This window comes from Spinacia oleracea, chromosome 3 (genome assembly GCF_020520425.1).
Source record: "Spinacia oleracea cultivar Varoflay chromosome 3, BTI_SOV_V1, whole genome shotgun sequence".
NCBI lineage: Eukaryota > Viridiplantae > Streptophyta > Magnoliopsida > Caryophyllales > Amaranthaceae > Spinacia > Spinacia oleracea.
The window spans coordinates 52,632,280-52,646,801 of NC_079489.1; the positions used below are offsets into that span (position 1 = coordinate 52,632,280).

The 14,522-nt window shown below is 35.4% G+C and overlaps 1 protein-coding gene across 1 annotated transcript in view; it reads left to right on the forward strand.

Moving 5' to 3' along the window:
• Positions 1-14,522, forward strand: part of LOC110780373 (DNA-directed RNA polymerase III subunit 2) — a 42,022-nt gene that overhangs the window by 18,278 nt on the left and 9,222 nt on the right. The window contains exons 13-31 of the mRNA XM_056840304.1: positions 1,026-1,085; positions 1,923-1,961; positions 2,050-2,100; positions 2,240-2,338; positions 2,468-2,527; positions 2,623-2,715; positions 4,886-4,987; positions 5,099-5,209; positions 5,297-5,413; positions 8,584-8,700; positions 8,869-8,949; positions 9,578-9,682; positions 9,757-9,837; positions 9,925-10,056; positions 10,175-10,219; positions 11,681-11,758; positions 12,008-12,147; positions 12,237-12,327; positions 14,399-14,508. Of these exons, the coding sequence (XP_056696282.1) occupies positions 1,026-1,085; positions 1,923-1,961; positions 2,050-2,100; positions 2,240-2,338; positions 2,468-2,527; positions 2,623-2,715; positions 4,886-4,987; positions 5,099-5,209; positions 5,297-5,413; positions 8,584-8,700; positions 8,869-8,949; positions 9,578-9,682; positions 9,757-9,837; positions 9,925-10,056; positions 10,175-10,219; positions 11,681-11,758; positions 12,008-12,147; positions 12,237-12,327; positions 14,399-14,508 (1,712 nt within the window). The remainder of the gene's footprint in view (positions 1-1,025; positions 1,086-1,922; positions 1,962-2,049; positions 2,101-2,239; positions 2,339-2,467; positions 2,528-2,622; positions 2,716-4,885; positions 4,988-5,098; positions 5,210-5,296; positions 5,414-8,583; positions 8,701-8,868; positions 8,950-9,577; positions 9,683-9,756; positions 9,838-9,924; positions 10,057-10,174; positions 10,220-11,680; positions 11,759-12,007; positions 12,148-12,236; positions 12,328-14,398; positions 14,509-14,522) is intronic.

Here is a 14,522-nt window from a genome sequence, read left to right on the forward strand (position 1 = left end):
TTTATTTTTTAGTAATAAATTTTTTCTCTTTAATAAAATTTATCCTTCAAAATCACTAATAATGTAGAAAAGTAACTATATAACCCTTTAAAATGTTTATCCATCAAAAATTAATTGATAATATAAAAGTTAATCAAAACATGTTAAAAGATACCAAAAACTGGGTACCTCGATGTACAATAAATTTATTGTGCACCTAGCGCATGCAAGACCTTTTGGAAGTCCAATTTCTATTCTTTAGTACCTTTTTCATCTTATATATGTTCACTCTTTGGCTGGTGAATGGTTAGATTTTGATGCCTATTTGGTAGTTGCTTATGGGTTAGAGACTGGTTTCAAATTGTTTATTGTTTTTGATGTTAAATTGATATCTGGCTAGTCATTTGTTACAAAAGGGAATTTCTCATGATAGGTGTTCAGCCTAGGGATGATTGATGATGACCAGTTCCTCCTTGACTCTTGTATTAAATTGATATCTGGCTAGTCATTTGTTACAAAAGGGAATTTCTCATGATAGGTGTTCAGCCTAGGGATGATCGATGATGACCAGTTCCTCCTTGACTCTTGTACATATCTTATGGATGTTCTGTTGTCTTCTTAAGCTGGCTAGCTGATGATTTGTAGGTCTTGAGATGGCGTGATGGTAGTTCCTAGCTGGATGTGTTATCATACTGAATATTTATAGACTTATAGCTCATAGTACTCACAATGTTTGCCCCCCTCCATCCCCAAATAAATAGGCAAACCGATTTTTTCATTCTTACATAGTTACATGTATGTCCCCTTCAACCTCTCTCAGGAAACTTGCTTAGAAGTTAGAAATGAGGAGCGCTTGAAGTCCACTCCTCTTTACTAGAAGTCTGGAGCACACAAGTTTTTTAATCACGAGTTCTTTGTAATGACAATTGTTCTCATCAAATATTATTTGAAGTTGCAGATTGTTTTAAACTCCTCTAGCTCCTGTTTGTTTGTGTTTTTTACTGTTTGATAATTCAATTTTGAATAGTTTAAATTTGTGTTTTTAGGAATGTGCAACTCTTGGTGTGCACTCAAAACAACAGGCGCTTGAATTTCTAGATAACAAGGTATGCAACATGTTTGTACTTGAATAACATGATTCTTTTTCTTGCATTTTTTTTATATTCTGGGAGTTTCCCTTAGAAGTTACAAAATCTTGCGTTGAATGGTTCATTTTCTTACACTATCTTGTGACTGACACTACAGTGAATGTGTGAGGAGTCGATGATGCTGATTAGCACTCATCTTGTGTGTTTTTATTAGTTTAGTTATTGGTTTTAGTTGAGCTTGTTTGTTTATCCTTTTGCAGAGTGCTTGTTACGCACAGCATTTGTGCAGGGCTTTGTATAGCCATAGGAAATGAAAAAGGATGATTTCAGATTTAAAAAGTTATATTTTGAAGAAGTTAAATATTGTATTCAGTTGCTTTCTTAATTATTTATTCTGAGATCTAGGCTACTAATTGATATGACTATAAACACGTCTACGTCACGTCGTCAACGCCTAAATTTGTTCAGTGTACTTAACTACCCTCTGTTGCATATTTTTTTGTTTTACCTTTTGCCAACAAGTTTCCCCATTGTCGCCATGTTTGTAACATGGTTTTGAACTTTGCTATATCAGCTTGACTGCTTGAGTCATGTGGTTGACTGCACCAGGATCGGACCTTATACGAAAACTCGAAAAGAATGTTATTGTTGCATTGCAACGCATGCTTTATTTTTTAACCACAGAGTGCAATTATATTATCTGATTGAGATTTGAGCAATTGGGCGTTGTGCGAGTTGGTTAAATATATCTTTATTAAGCCTCTTGAGTATACTATTCTGACCCAAGCATCTATGATGCCATGACGGTATGACCCCATTATCTTGGATCTTAATTTAGCTAATTGCTTGTTTCAGGTAAAAAAATCACAATTTGCAAGTGCTCAACCTGAAAAGGTGCTGTTCTGTCTCTCTTAACCAGTTAACTGTTTGAATTATGACATCCTTCTGCACTATTCCTGACAAAGAGTAAATATTTTTTCAGGAAGATAGAGCTTTGCCAATACTGCGTGATGTATTTCTTGCGCATGTTCCGGTTAGTTAAGCTTATTTTTATGTTCAAGATATGCATTTCTTCTCAGCTTCACCTTCACCTCCAGGATGATTTTTCTGTTGAGAGGTTTAAAGGAAAATTTCAAAACTTCATATATTAACCTCTAGTCCTGGCTTTGCAGGTGCGTGAGAACAACTTTCGTGCCAAGTGTATATATGCTGCTGTGATGTTGAGGCGCTTGTTGGAGGCATTCTTAAATAAAGCTGCAGTAGATGACAAGGTTTACTAATTTACTTTAACATACATTTGTTACTACTGAAGTGTGAACTTCTTTCTTGTTTGTTGTAAGAATATCGAGTCTGATGTATTAAGTCTAATTGACATACCATATTGTTGTGATATGTGCTAGGATTATGTGGGAAACAAGCGGTTTGAACTCTCTGGACAGTTACTCTCACTCCTTTTTGAGGTACTGTTTAATATGCATTTTACAGTCTTTCTTATGAACTTTATAAAGTTTCTATCTTTTTTCTGTTTCAAATTACAATGTGATGATAAATTTAGGACTTGTTCAAGACGATGATCACTGAAGTCAAAAGAAAGGTGGATGCTATATTAATTAAAAAAAGTCGATCTAGCAGATTCGATTTTTCTCAGGTAAAAGCTCATGGACAGTTAAGCTCGACCTTTTCTTAACTATTTTTTCTCATGGACTGTTAAGTATGGACTGTGATAACTAGTGTGTAGACCCGGGGCATCCTCGGGTCTTTACTTTGAATAATATAATGAGTTTGGCTTGAACAATGATTACTTTGAACTATTTACTCTCCTTAAACGTTTTTTGGTACCAAAATTATAATGTCTTGTCATCAATACCTTAGTAAAAATATATGAATAATTGAAAAAGTTAGTACACAATAAGCATTCGTTGTTCCAAGTTAATAATATATTTATGTGGAGTAAAGATCATATTAAGTAGTTGACTAAGATGGCAAAACTTCTACCTTACATCTTGTTGGTCTCGTGTTCGAGTCTTACTATGCGAAGTTTTTGTACGAGAGTTCCACGCATGGCGCATATACATTGTCATGAACGCTTTTTAATATGTTAGTGTAGATTTAAATTGGACCACTGTTGAGACAGCAGGGCGTCATCGTGGAAAAAGAGTTTCTTCCAAGGGGGATTAGCTCTTCAAGTAGGTGTGATGAAAACTAATTTTAGATTAGTGGTGTTTGCAGTATCTGCGCCATTCGGCAGGGTGTGAGATCAATAGGATCAAGGGCATGCTTTAACTTTAAACTTATTCTTTCAGACTTTCACCAATTCGTCTCACGAGATGTAGATCTAGAGGTAGTGATGTCATTATAGGGAAGAACTTTCGAATATCACATATCGTGAAGGTAATTTAAGCTGTGCGAGTGAGGAAAAGCTTGTGAGAATACAATTCTTTTGGAAAGCGATTTTTCAAAATAGCTCTTTGTTTGGATGCCCATTTTGTATTTTACAATTTTTATCCATAGATCCACTTGACATTAGAGCTCCCTATGTTGTAGGGACCTGTTTCAAAGGCATTAATTCCTGGTGTAGTATCCCACCCATTGGGATGCCCTCATGTTTGATAAGTAAGGTGCTTAAGGGTATCTGCTTATACGAAAATGATAAAGGTCGCAACATGCGACCTTTAAGCCGTGTCACAATGATGACATGTCATGCTTATGTGTCATGATTTAAATTGGAATCTAAAATATTTAACTTATATATCCTATTATACATGTTTAAAATAAAGGTAGGAAAATCTTAATATTCTAATTTGTTTCTTTCTTTATATCGATTACCTTATTTACATGTTTTCATAGTAAAAATTTTGCATTGATAGTAAAAATATTATGATGACTCATAGCTTACGTGGCGCCTATATGTACCAATTAAACTCCGACACGTGAAATTGCGACAACTAAATGTTGTCACAACTTTCGACCTCTATCATCACCCCTGCTTATAATGGCAATTGACACAACCATTTCCCCATTATGGCATGTTTTTGACCCGATTTGCATGACCCAGACAACTTTTTTCCCAGCCTACAACTATTCTTCCAACCTATCAAGTGCTGGGCCGTAGAATTTTCAGGTCCAACAGGGGTTTGACCAGTCTTTCGCTTGGGCCTTCAGGTTTCTAGTAATCCTACAATTGCATAATCAGAGAAGCATAGAACTCCTAGACATTGAGCAACGCATGTTTATTGTTCAGGGTTTCTGAAAGCCAAGGATTTCCTCCGTTTTTTCAGTGCCTTATACATGTTTAGGAATTTAAAATTTGAGGGGATTCACCATGTCTTTACATCTATCTTCAAAGGTTGTTATTTGTGTTATTGGAAACTACGTGCATCCACAGAAGACCACATTTCTCTAAACTTTTCATGCACTCAGTGGTGACTGCATTTTTGGTTAATGTCCTTTTACATCTTTTTGGCGGCATGGCTCTTATTGCAGATCTAATGAAAATTTAGCTGTATGTTGATCAACCACTTTCTGGTGTGAATGGAGGACATGCTATTATATTATGCATTCAACTTTGTTTGATGCAGACTCTTTTATGGATCTAATCTTCTGTATTTTTGTGATGTAAAGTTCAGTGTGCATCACTTTTATATTTATGTCTTTCTTAAGCATCTTCATAACATTTGATAAAAGAACACATCTTCATAGCAAATAGTTCTTTTTTTTTTTTTTTTTCTGATGTTGCTCGATTAATACCTAATATTTTGTCTTATTTGAGTGACTATGTTGGTATGTCCCCCTGCTTGAGTTCCTGTTCATCTTTTCAGCACATAATTGCCGATACTATTAGCTTTGGTTTAGAAAGAGCTCTTTCAACTGGCAACTGGTTAATCAAACGTTTCAAGGTGGACAGGAAAGGTGTAACACAGGTTTACATTCTCTTTCTCAACTTCTTCATTTATTTTTTAATATTACAGTCCTTTCTACTCTTTGCATATGTTGAAGCTAGCTTTTAGTGATTTAACCATTGGATATGGCAGGTACTTGGCAGGCTTTCTTACATTCAAGCATTGGGCTTTCTTACAAAAATTCAACCCCAGTTTGAGAAATCGAGGAAAGTTAGTGGACCCAGAGCTTTGCAACCTAGCCAGGTCATGCACTGTTTCTTTGAGGTTTTTAGTTCTGCAAGCCTTTTCATGTTCCAGATCTTGATTTGAAAAAGTATTTTCCTGTTGCAGTGGGGAATGCTTTGCCCATGTGATACACCAGAAGGTGAATCTTGTGGATTGGTAAAGAACTTGGCACTGATGACTCATGTTACTACCGATGAGGAGGAAGGCCCATTAATATCTTTGGTATGTATTTATTCTGTGGAAATCCATAACCTTTCACTGATACTGTAGTCTAGACCACTCTCTCAATGTCAAACACACAAGTTGGTCAGGTTGAGTTCAGATAACTTTCAGTTTGGGTTATTTACGGGCGTTGACATTTTTGTTCAGGTAAGGAAATGGTTGTTTTTGACCCTAGCTCATTTGTTTCAGGTTGACCGAACATGCTAAGAGCATCTTTTTACTTATATTACAAATACATACAATAATTTGTTTTAATCCTTTATTATACCCTTCGTTCTTTTTTGTTCTAGCCAATTAATGTAGATTCAAAGACTAAGGAATATAAGAGGCAGGGACCATCCATTTGGGGTATTTCTACTTTTTGAAGAGCCAAGTATTCTTAAAAGGTATAAATGGGTCTCATGTAGTGGGCTAAAGGAGGGAACACAAGGGATATTAGTTTACTATATAAAAATATCAAGTCAAAGTGGGTAGAACTTAGAAGAACAGATGAAAATGGAAAGTGGGTAGAACAAAAAGAACAGAGGGAGACATGGAGTATTATGGTATTACAATTAATAAAAATCAGTTTTAGAAGCACCGTAAGGTCATGTTTTATTTTTGTTTCAAATGGGATTACATTTTATGGAAGAGGCAACAATAAGTACTCCCTCCGTCCCAGATTTGTTTTTACATTTTCCATTTTCATTCGTCCCAGATTAGTTTTTACATTTCTATTTTAGGAAATACCCCCTCAATTATTTTAATACCTCTCTCTTTCCACTACCAAACACTGGCGGACCCAGTGTATTACCAGGGGTTGCACGTGCCCCCCCCCCCCCCCCCCCCCAAAAAAAAAAAAAATTGTTCTGCTTTTTTTAAAAAATCCCGCTGTTATTAGGTATAAGTATATTACCATACACCAGACATCACAAATAAATGTGTGCTCTAGTGGTCAATGCTTGCCTTGAGATTTACTTCTTCAGACCTAATGGTCACAGGTTCGAGCCTGTCTAGGTGCAATTTTGCTTCCGTAGTCTTTTCTTTTTAATTTTTCAACGATAATATTAAAACACCATTACAAATTAAATTACAAAATATTTATTGTATTTCTTTTATTCATTACATGGGGTAGTACCAAATTTTGGATAACTTTGCTTCATTTTTTAATAAATTATTTCCTTTGTAAACAATATTTAGCTTAAATTAAAGTATATAAGTGGTTGTAGGTGTCTTGATGATCTGAAAAACAACCGTAGCTTTTTTTTTTCAAAGAATGTTGTGTGCTTTAACGTTGTTTAATGATTGGTGACCCCCCTGACTGAAAATCCTGGGTCCGCCACTGCTACCAAAAAGTAAGGGTCCCACACCCTCTCACATTCAATTAAAAAAAAATACCCCATTATATTCTATCACATCTATTTTCCAATAAAAATACCCCAATATCTCATTTCACATCTACTTTTCCAATAAATTAATATTTAATAACCAAACAACAACTTCTAACCTAAAACTGTGTCATGATAAGTGTGAAGACTAATTTGGAACGGAGGAAGTAATAGGTTTATCTAATTGAAAGGAGAGAAAAATCTCAACCAAAAGACTGCAACAAGAGAAAGAGTACAAGACGGTAGAGGGAGTATATAAGGAAAAAGGGGAAAAAAATCTGAGGTTCTTGAAGTTTTTCCTAATTCACTGAGGTGCCCTCTGACAAGTGTTAATGTCTAGTGAAGCTGTAGGATAAGCAATCTCATTGTAACTTGATGCGGGTTTAAAGTGTCTACTGAAGATTAGTTTCCAAATCATTCTTTATTTATAATATTTGAGTTTTAATTTCAAATAAATAAAACGGTAGAGGGAGTATATAAGGAAAAAGGGGAAAAAAATCTGAGGTTCTTGAAGTTTTTCCTAATTCACTGAGGTGCCCTCTGACAAGTGTTAATGTCTAGTGAAGCTGTAGGATAAGCAATCTCATTGTAACTTGATGCGGGTTTAAAGTGTCTACTGAAGATTAGTTTCCAAATCATTCTTTATTTATAATATTTGAGTTTTAATTTCAAATAAATAAAACAATGGGTTATTTCATCTGTTTATTATAAAGTTCAAAGCTAGAATTATATTTGCAATTTTTTGGGACATTAATTAATATATAGAATGTTGTCATATGCATTAACTGAGATTAACTAGATTGTGTGTTATGATATTTTTACTTTAAAAAAATTTGTTAGGATATCTATTCGGTTTACTGAGAAGATATTTAACATGTAAATTAGGGTAATTATATTTTAAGTATATAATAGAGTTTAATAATGCCTACAAGGGGCTAGTTGGTACTTTAATTTTAATGAAAAGTTGAGTAAATTGAGTTTTGAGTTTTTGTAAGAACTTGCGTGAGCTTGTGGGACGCATGTTCATGAATCATTAGAATTATAGTAAGATATGTTCTTATTCACCCCAAATTAGGAGAGTAAACAAATTGGTTGCATAGTTTTAGTTGATTACGAGATAAGATAAGCTAATTTCTTTGTTATTAGAAACTGAGGCCACCTTAAATAGGGAAAACTTCAAGACAACTCTTTGAAAAATTTCCAAGAAGAAAAATGACAGGTTCAAGGATTTTGTCAACCAACTATTCTAATGAATATATGCCAATATTGAAGGCCTCTACCCAATAGGTAGAGCAGATGAGGTTCACCTTTACTAGGTTATGTTTAAGACTTTTTCCATGTCTAACTAGTAACTACTATCGACGCAATTTCCATTCAAATTGGCATTCCAAAACAAAGAACAGAAGTATATGCATGGAACAACTACAAGTCTCTTTTGCTAAGTTTTTCTCTTACCTTTTTTTTAATTTTTTCCCTTTTTGACCCCGACAAAACAAATTAATTGTGGGCAAGAAAAGAAATATAGAGTACAAAGCAGAAGGCATGATTTAACAATCTACTAGATTTTAAAAATCATATCCTATAGAAAAAATGTTGCCGTGTACTTTCCCGCTCATTATATTTTAGGTGTTAACTATTAAGTCCTTTACTCACTTTTGTGGTTCTTTTTCCTAGAATAAACTTGACATTATTCTTAATTTTTTCTCTTTGTATAAATCATATTCAAGCTCCATTTATTTTTCCCCTTTTTTGTTATATGATTGCCTATATTTTTCTGTTGCTTATCTGAAATTTTGTGTTCAGTGTTACTGTCTGGGTGTTGAGGATCTGGAACTACTCTCTGGAGAAGAACTGCACTCGCCAAATTCATTCCTTGTGATTTTTAACGGGCTCATTCTTGGCAAGCACAGAATGCCACAGGTAACTATGAGTACTAATATGATAGAATGATAAGACACTAAACACTGTTAATGTGCGAGAGGCTGAGCATATGTGGAACTATGATTAGTGAACATCACTTCTGTAGTATTTCAGCTGCTATTAATGTGTAGCTAGAATTGACTCTTTTTTTTCTCTTTTTGGGATCAGCATTTTGCCACTTCGCTGAGAAGATTGCGGAGATCTGGAAAGATTGGCGAGTTTGTCAGTGTGTTCGTGAATGAGAAGCAGGTACTTCTGTTTCTAGACAGATAATATTTACACTATGATCAGCCTCTTTTGACCATTGAACTTATTATTATTCGGTTCACGTCATATAAGGTTGGCTTGGGTTAGTAATATAACACTAAGTAATCACTATTCCATAAAGTAATCAACTAATTACTACAGTATTCCTCTTTATATGATGTAGTGTTTGCCTTCAGCTTGTGTCTAAAAAATCAACTCTGTATGCTTATCATTTAAAAGCATCTAGGTGAACTATCAATTACTGCATATGGCTTCTTGTCAGATGTGCTAAGCATCTATATGCGAAATAGACCCCGTAAACTAAATGCAGCAGCCATATGCTTACCGTTTGTAGATAACTAGACATCTTGAAGATATTAGCATTTCGGCTGCAAATGACTCAACTCCTTGTGAATTGAATTGTATTATAAATTACGAAAGAGAAACTTTACTTCATTACTTGAATCTATCATAGGCAATAGAGGGTTCTTCATTGTTACAGTTATTTTATGGACAAATTATTCTTGAAATATTTACATTTTATGTAGTTTGTTCGTTCTGGTGTGTTGTTATTTGCTTTAATCCTGTACCTTGTGCTTTGTAAACCTAGTATTCTTTATCATTTTTGCAGCGTTGTGTGTATATTGCATCTGATGGAGGTCGTGTCTGCCGCCCTCTTGTAATCGCTGATAAAGGTGTATCAAGGATCAAACAACATCATATGAAGGAGTTACAAGTAAGTAAGTTGCAATGTTAACATGGCACTGAAGGAATCAGTTTTATGATAACCAATTGATCATGTTTCTGTAGGATGGAGTGCGCACCTTTGATGACTTTTTGCGTGAGGGTTTGATTGAGTATCTTGATGTTAATGAGGAAAACAATGCCCTGGTTAGTCTCTTTTTACTTAGTTGCATTATGTGCCTGTTTGGCTTTTCCATGCAATGCAGAACTGATATGCTTGTGGATGCTTGTTAGATCGCATTGTACGAAGACCAAGCCCAACTGCAGACAACTCACATCGAAATTGAGCCTTTTACAATCTTGGGTGTTATTTCTGGCTTAATCCCTTTTCCCCATCACAACCAGTCACCTCGAAATACTTATCAGGCATTGATATCTTCTTTTCTTACTGTAGCTCGTATTTTTTCCTGGAAATTTGAGTAGTACCTGCTCACTTCCTTTTCTCTTCTTTTGCTGAAATATGTACTTTATTTTTGCTCTCTAGTGTGCGATGGGAAAGCAAGCCATGGGGAATATTGCTTATAATCAGGCAAGTGTTCATCTCATCATGTTCTGTCCATTGCAGACCTGATCAACATGAGTACGGCTGGGCAGAAACTTTTAAGCCCGAAATTTTTTGAAAATTTAACGGGTTTTGGCAACATAAAAACTACACTTTTAGTTATAAATTTGGCCCGAACCGAAAGTGGCCCGAAATAGCAGGGTTGGGCACAAAGAAACCGACCCAAATCTTGGCCCAACCCGGCCCGACACACGAACCGATTTTTATGATTCGACCTGAACCCGGCCCTGCCTGCCTTTTGATCAGGTCTAGTCCATTGTTAAATCATTATTTTGTGATACAGATTCTTCTTCTACTCTTCTGTGGTCAATAATTGTTTATATTGTTTTATCTCTGAGCTGGTACGCTAATCTTATGTTAGCCAGTTGGCATGCAATAATTTATTGTCAAGACTGACCAAATGCGTGGCAACCTTGAGACTTTTATGTACGAGTGTGATTGTTGTGATGAGTATTCCCTACTCCATCAACAAGATATCCATTGAGTTGTCATTTTAAGTGTATTACGGCAACATTTGTTTGAATGTGGTACTGATTGAATCATGTGTGATGATAGTCATACTATAACTTGTATTTGAAGGGTGATATGGAACTTAACTGAATTACTAGTAGTCGGTTTTAGGAAGTGCACTAAGTATTTGAGAGTAATGTTACTCCTCTTTGGATACCCGATTTTAATTTGGTTTACTTTTTTGAAAAGAGTAATTTAAGTGCTGTGTTGTACTCTCTTTTTTAAGAAATTCTATATCCTACATTTTTACTGTCTATAATAAACTGATATTGTGATAGACCCGATTTTTTTTAATTGCATTAATTTCTCTTGTAACTGTCAAAGACGGTCTGGGACAAATTGGTAAGATACTGGATGCTGAATATTTGCACCATGCTGCTTTTACATGGTTGATCAACTTTTCATTTATCATTCATCATCATTATCATTACCCCATTGCCTCAAAGAGGCTCCCGCAAGAAGCGGGGTAAGGGGGGGTCCGGTGTACGCAACCTTACCCTTGCAATTGCAGAGAGGTTGTTTCCAATTGACCCAAAAGCGATAACTGGACGACAAGGGGACGACCATCTTCTACTTCATGGAAAGGAAGTGAAGAGGTTTTAAGAGCCATTTTGATTTATGTCTATATAAATTAAAATATATAAAGTTTGTAAACAAAACATTTAATAAAAATTATTTTCAAGTCGATTACTGAAGCCCTGGTTTCAACGTTTCCATGAGTGATCTTCTATGTAGCCATGTTTCCTTGTTTACATAAAGTTGTAATCTTTATTTTAAGATACAACCTTACTTTTTGGCTCTTTCTTATTTTATTTTTGACTTTTCTACAATCTGGAGTTTCTCAATTAAATTCTTTTGCTTTTATTGGTTTATTATAAGCTAATTGTACATTATGTTAATTTGTTGTCAATGCTTTAGCTTTTCCGCATGGACACATTACTGTATCTCTTAGTATATCCTCAAAGGCCTCTGCTGACGACAAAAACAATCGAATTGGTACGCTACTGTTTTTTTTGTTTTCCTGTTGCCCTTTTTCTGTTCCTTATTCCTGAGAGGAGGGTTCATCATAGTGTGAGCTATGAATGAGAAAGAATCCACTTTCTAACCTTTTATTTGCCTTTGAACATGAATAAGATGATAATTCACCAAATGGTGATTGATAATTGGAAAAGCTAAATAGACGCAACCTTGTTTGTTAAAACTATAGCCTTTTTCTGAGCATGGGTCTTTGTACTTCTTTTACAGGTGAAGTACGACAAGCTTGGTGCTGGGCAGAATGCAACGGTTGCTGTAATGAGCTATAGTGGATACGATATAGAGGATGCTATAGTCATGAATAAATCATCATTAGACCGTGGTTTTGGACGTTGTATAGTGATGAAGAAGTATTTTTCAATTCTTAGGACGTGACTAATTTATTTTCCTCATCTTTGTACTATTGCTGATATCTTGGCTTCTGTCTGCAACTTGATAGGAAGAATGCAATCATGCAGAGGTATGAGAATAATGCATCTGAAAGAATAGTTCCACCAATAAGAGAAGGATTTTCTGCAGAAAGAATGCAGGTAGTATCTTTTTGTTCCATGTGCCACATTGTGGAAGGCCTATTGTTCGTGATACCTAGTATTGCATTTTGTCTATATGTTTAAGGGTGTGTGCATGCTTGTGTGCTGTTGACAGGGGCGATGTGGGGTTAGGGAAGGAATAATTTCATAGGCAATGGATGAACCAGTATTCTGTGTCTTAAAGTTATTTTTTCCCACTTATCTGTTCTACAAAATGCAACTATATCCCCATGGTTTGCGTAGGTAAACAAAAAATGCCTATCAATAGTAGTGGTCGGTTCCCCTCGTGCGGAGGGTTCCTAAGCTTTTCTTCTTACCTTATAAAAAAAAAATAGTAGTAACCTTCAAACTTTTGAGGTAATTAAAGATTTGCGATAACTTAAAACCATTTCTGCATACCCTTAATTTTAATAGCATTGGAAATGTATATACGAATTATTTTGTTTGTTTTACATTACACTAAACGTGAATTCAGTTTATGTTTTACGGAGATATGGTATGATTATGACAGGCACTATGTGAAAACAAATTATTTGATGGTATAAATGTAGAGCGATTAACGTTTCAGGGAATCACAAGAACTGGTATAACGAATAACTAACATATGTTATAGGATTGACTGATGGAGTAACATATGTTAAGGGATGATGTTTGTGTTTCTGATTATTTTTGTCCTCTTTTACTAATGTGGTCACGAAATTGTAAGATTAGAGTATCCCGTATTGTTGGCGTGGGTCCTCTTCCCTCGAAAATGAAGGCAACAAGTGTGCAACAACTCTTTTTTATTGTCCAACAATGTAATTTGCTGAAAGCAAGGGACACAATTGGGCAGGAAGGGCATGTTCAATACTTCAATTGTTGGATTTGCTTTTGTCGATTGTGAAAAATGTCAACATGGTGTGGCTATGTGCTATATGTCAAATTCCTTTCAATGCGAGACTTTTTGGCAGAAACCTGATTATAAATTGGGATAAATAGTAGCATCGTTTCTCACCCTCAGTTGAAAGTAACGGAGAATAGCTACTTCTGCGGTCCTTCTATTTCACTGTTTTTGTTTAGAGTGGGTATACTATTTTTAGGTCCCTATATTGGTGAGAATGGGAAAGTTTGCGGAATTCGCAAATTAAGCGGGAGTGTGATATATCCATTTCTTGTTGTATTCTTCATATGTGATCAGTATTAATTAATTCTATATTTTATTTCTTGATCTCATTATTAGTGCAACACAATAGATCGGGAACCGCCATTGCATGAGATTTTGGTTATATGTTTGGATTCGGGAGCAACCTTTTTTTGTCCATTTCCCTCCGTTATATACGTTTTCCACTGTTCTTGACACTCCCATTTTTTCATTCCAGCTTGCACTGTTTGGGACCTTCGTTTATGGAGGCATCCCCATGACAGGGATATAGATGAGTTCACCTTGATTTTCAAGGTTATGTTTCCCCAATTGTTGTCCGTAGACTCGTAGAGGATTCTAGGAGGTGGTTGGGAAATTCATCGGGGAACTTTACTTGCAAGTTATTTTTTTGTTTTTTTTTTTTAACTTCCAAGGTACCCCCTCTTCCTTGTTGACAAATAATTTGTTTGATATCATGCTGTCAATTGCCAACAGCGCATCTTGCTCGCATGTGTTCCTTCATTGTGAGATGGCTAGTAATATTTTGAGGCAGCTGTTTGCTGTGTATGGAGAGTCCTAGGTTTTTCCTCGTACTGTTTTCGAACTTTTGCAAGTTTGTTTCGTGGGCTTTGGAAGGACAAAGCAGAAGATATTGTGGCGTAATGCTTTTGTGTCAATTATTTGGTGCCTGTGTCTAGAATGGATTGCACAAATCTTCCTGGGACGTTTTAACTAGTGATCTACTGTGGAATAGAATAACTTATTTACTATATTTGTGGGCTAAGAAACCACTTAACTAGGCTAATTTATAATCTGTTTCTGCTTCTATGTGGACAACTTTTCCTCTGTTTGTATTTTCTGATTGCTAGTATATGTAAAAGTTTCTTTCTCAAAATAACTGATACAGCTTGTATAGTATTTTACGCTAAGCTATTTGTGTGACTTGTTTAGGCATTGGATGACGATGGTATCGCTGCTCCAGGGCAAATTATTCGACAAGATGACTTCTTAGTTAACAAGCACACACCAACGGTTACGAGGGGACCAATCCCATCAGAGAGGTTGTTTAAACTTT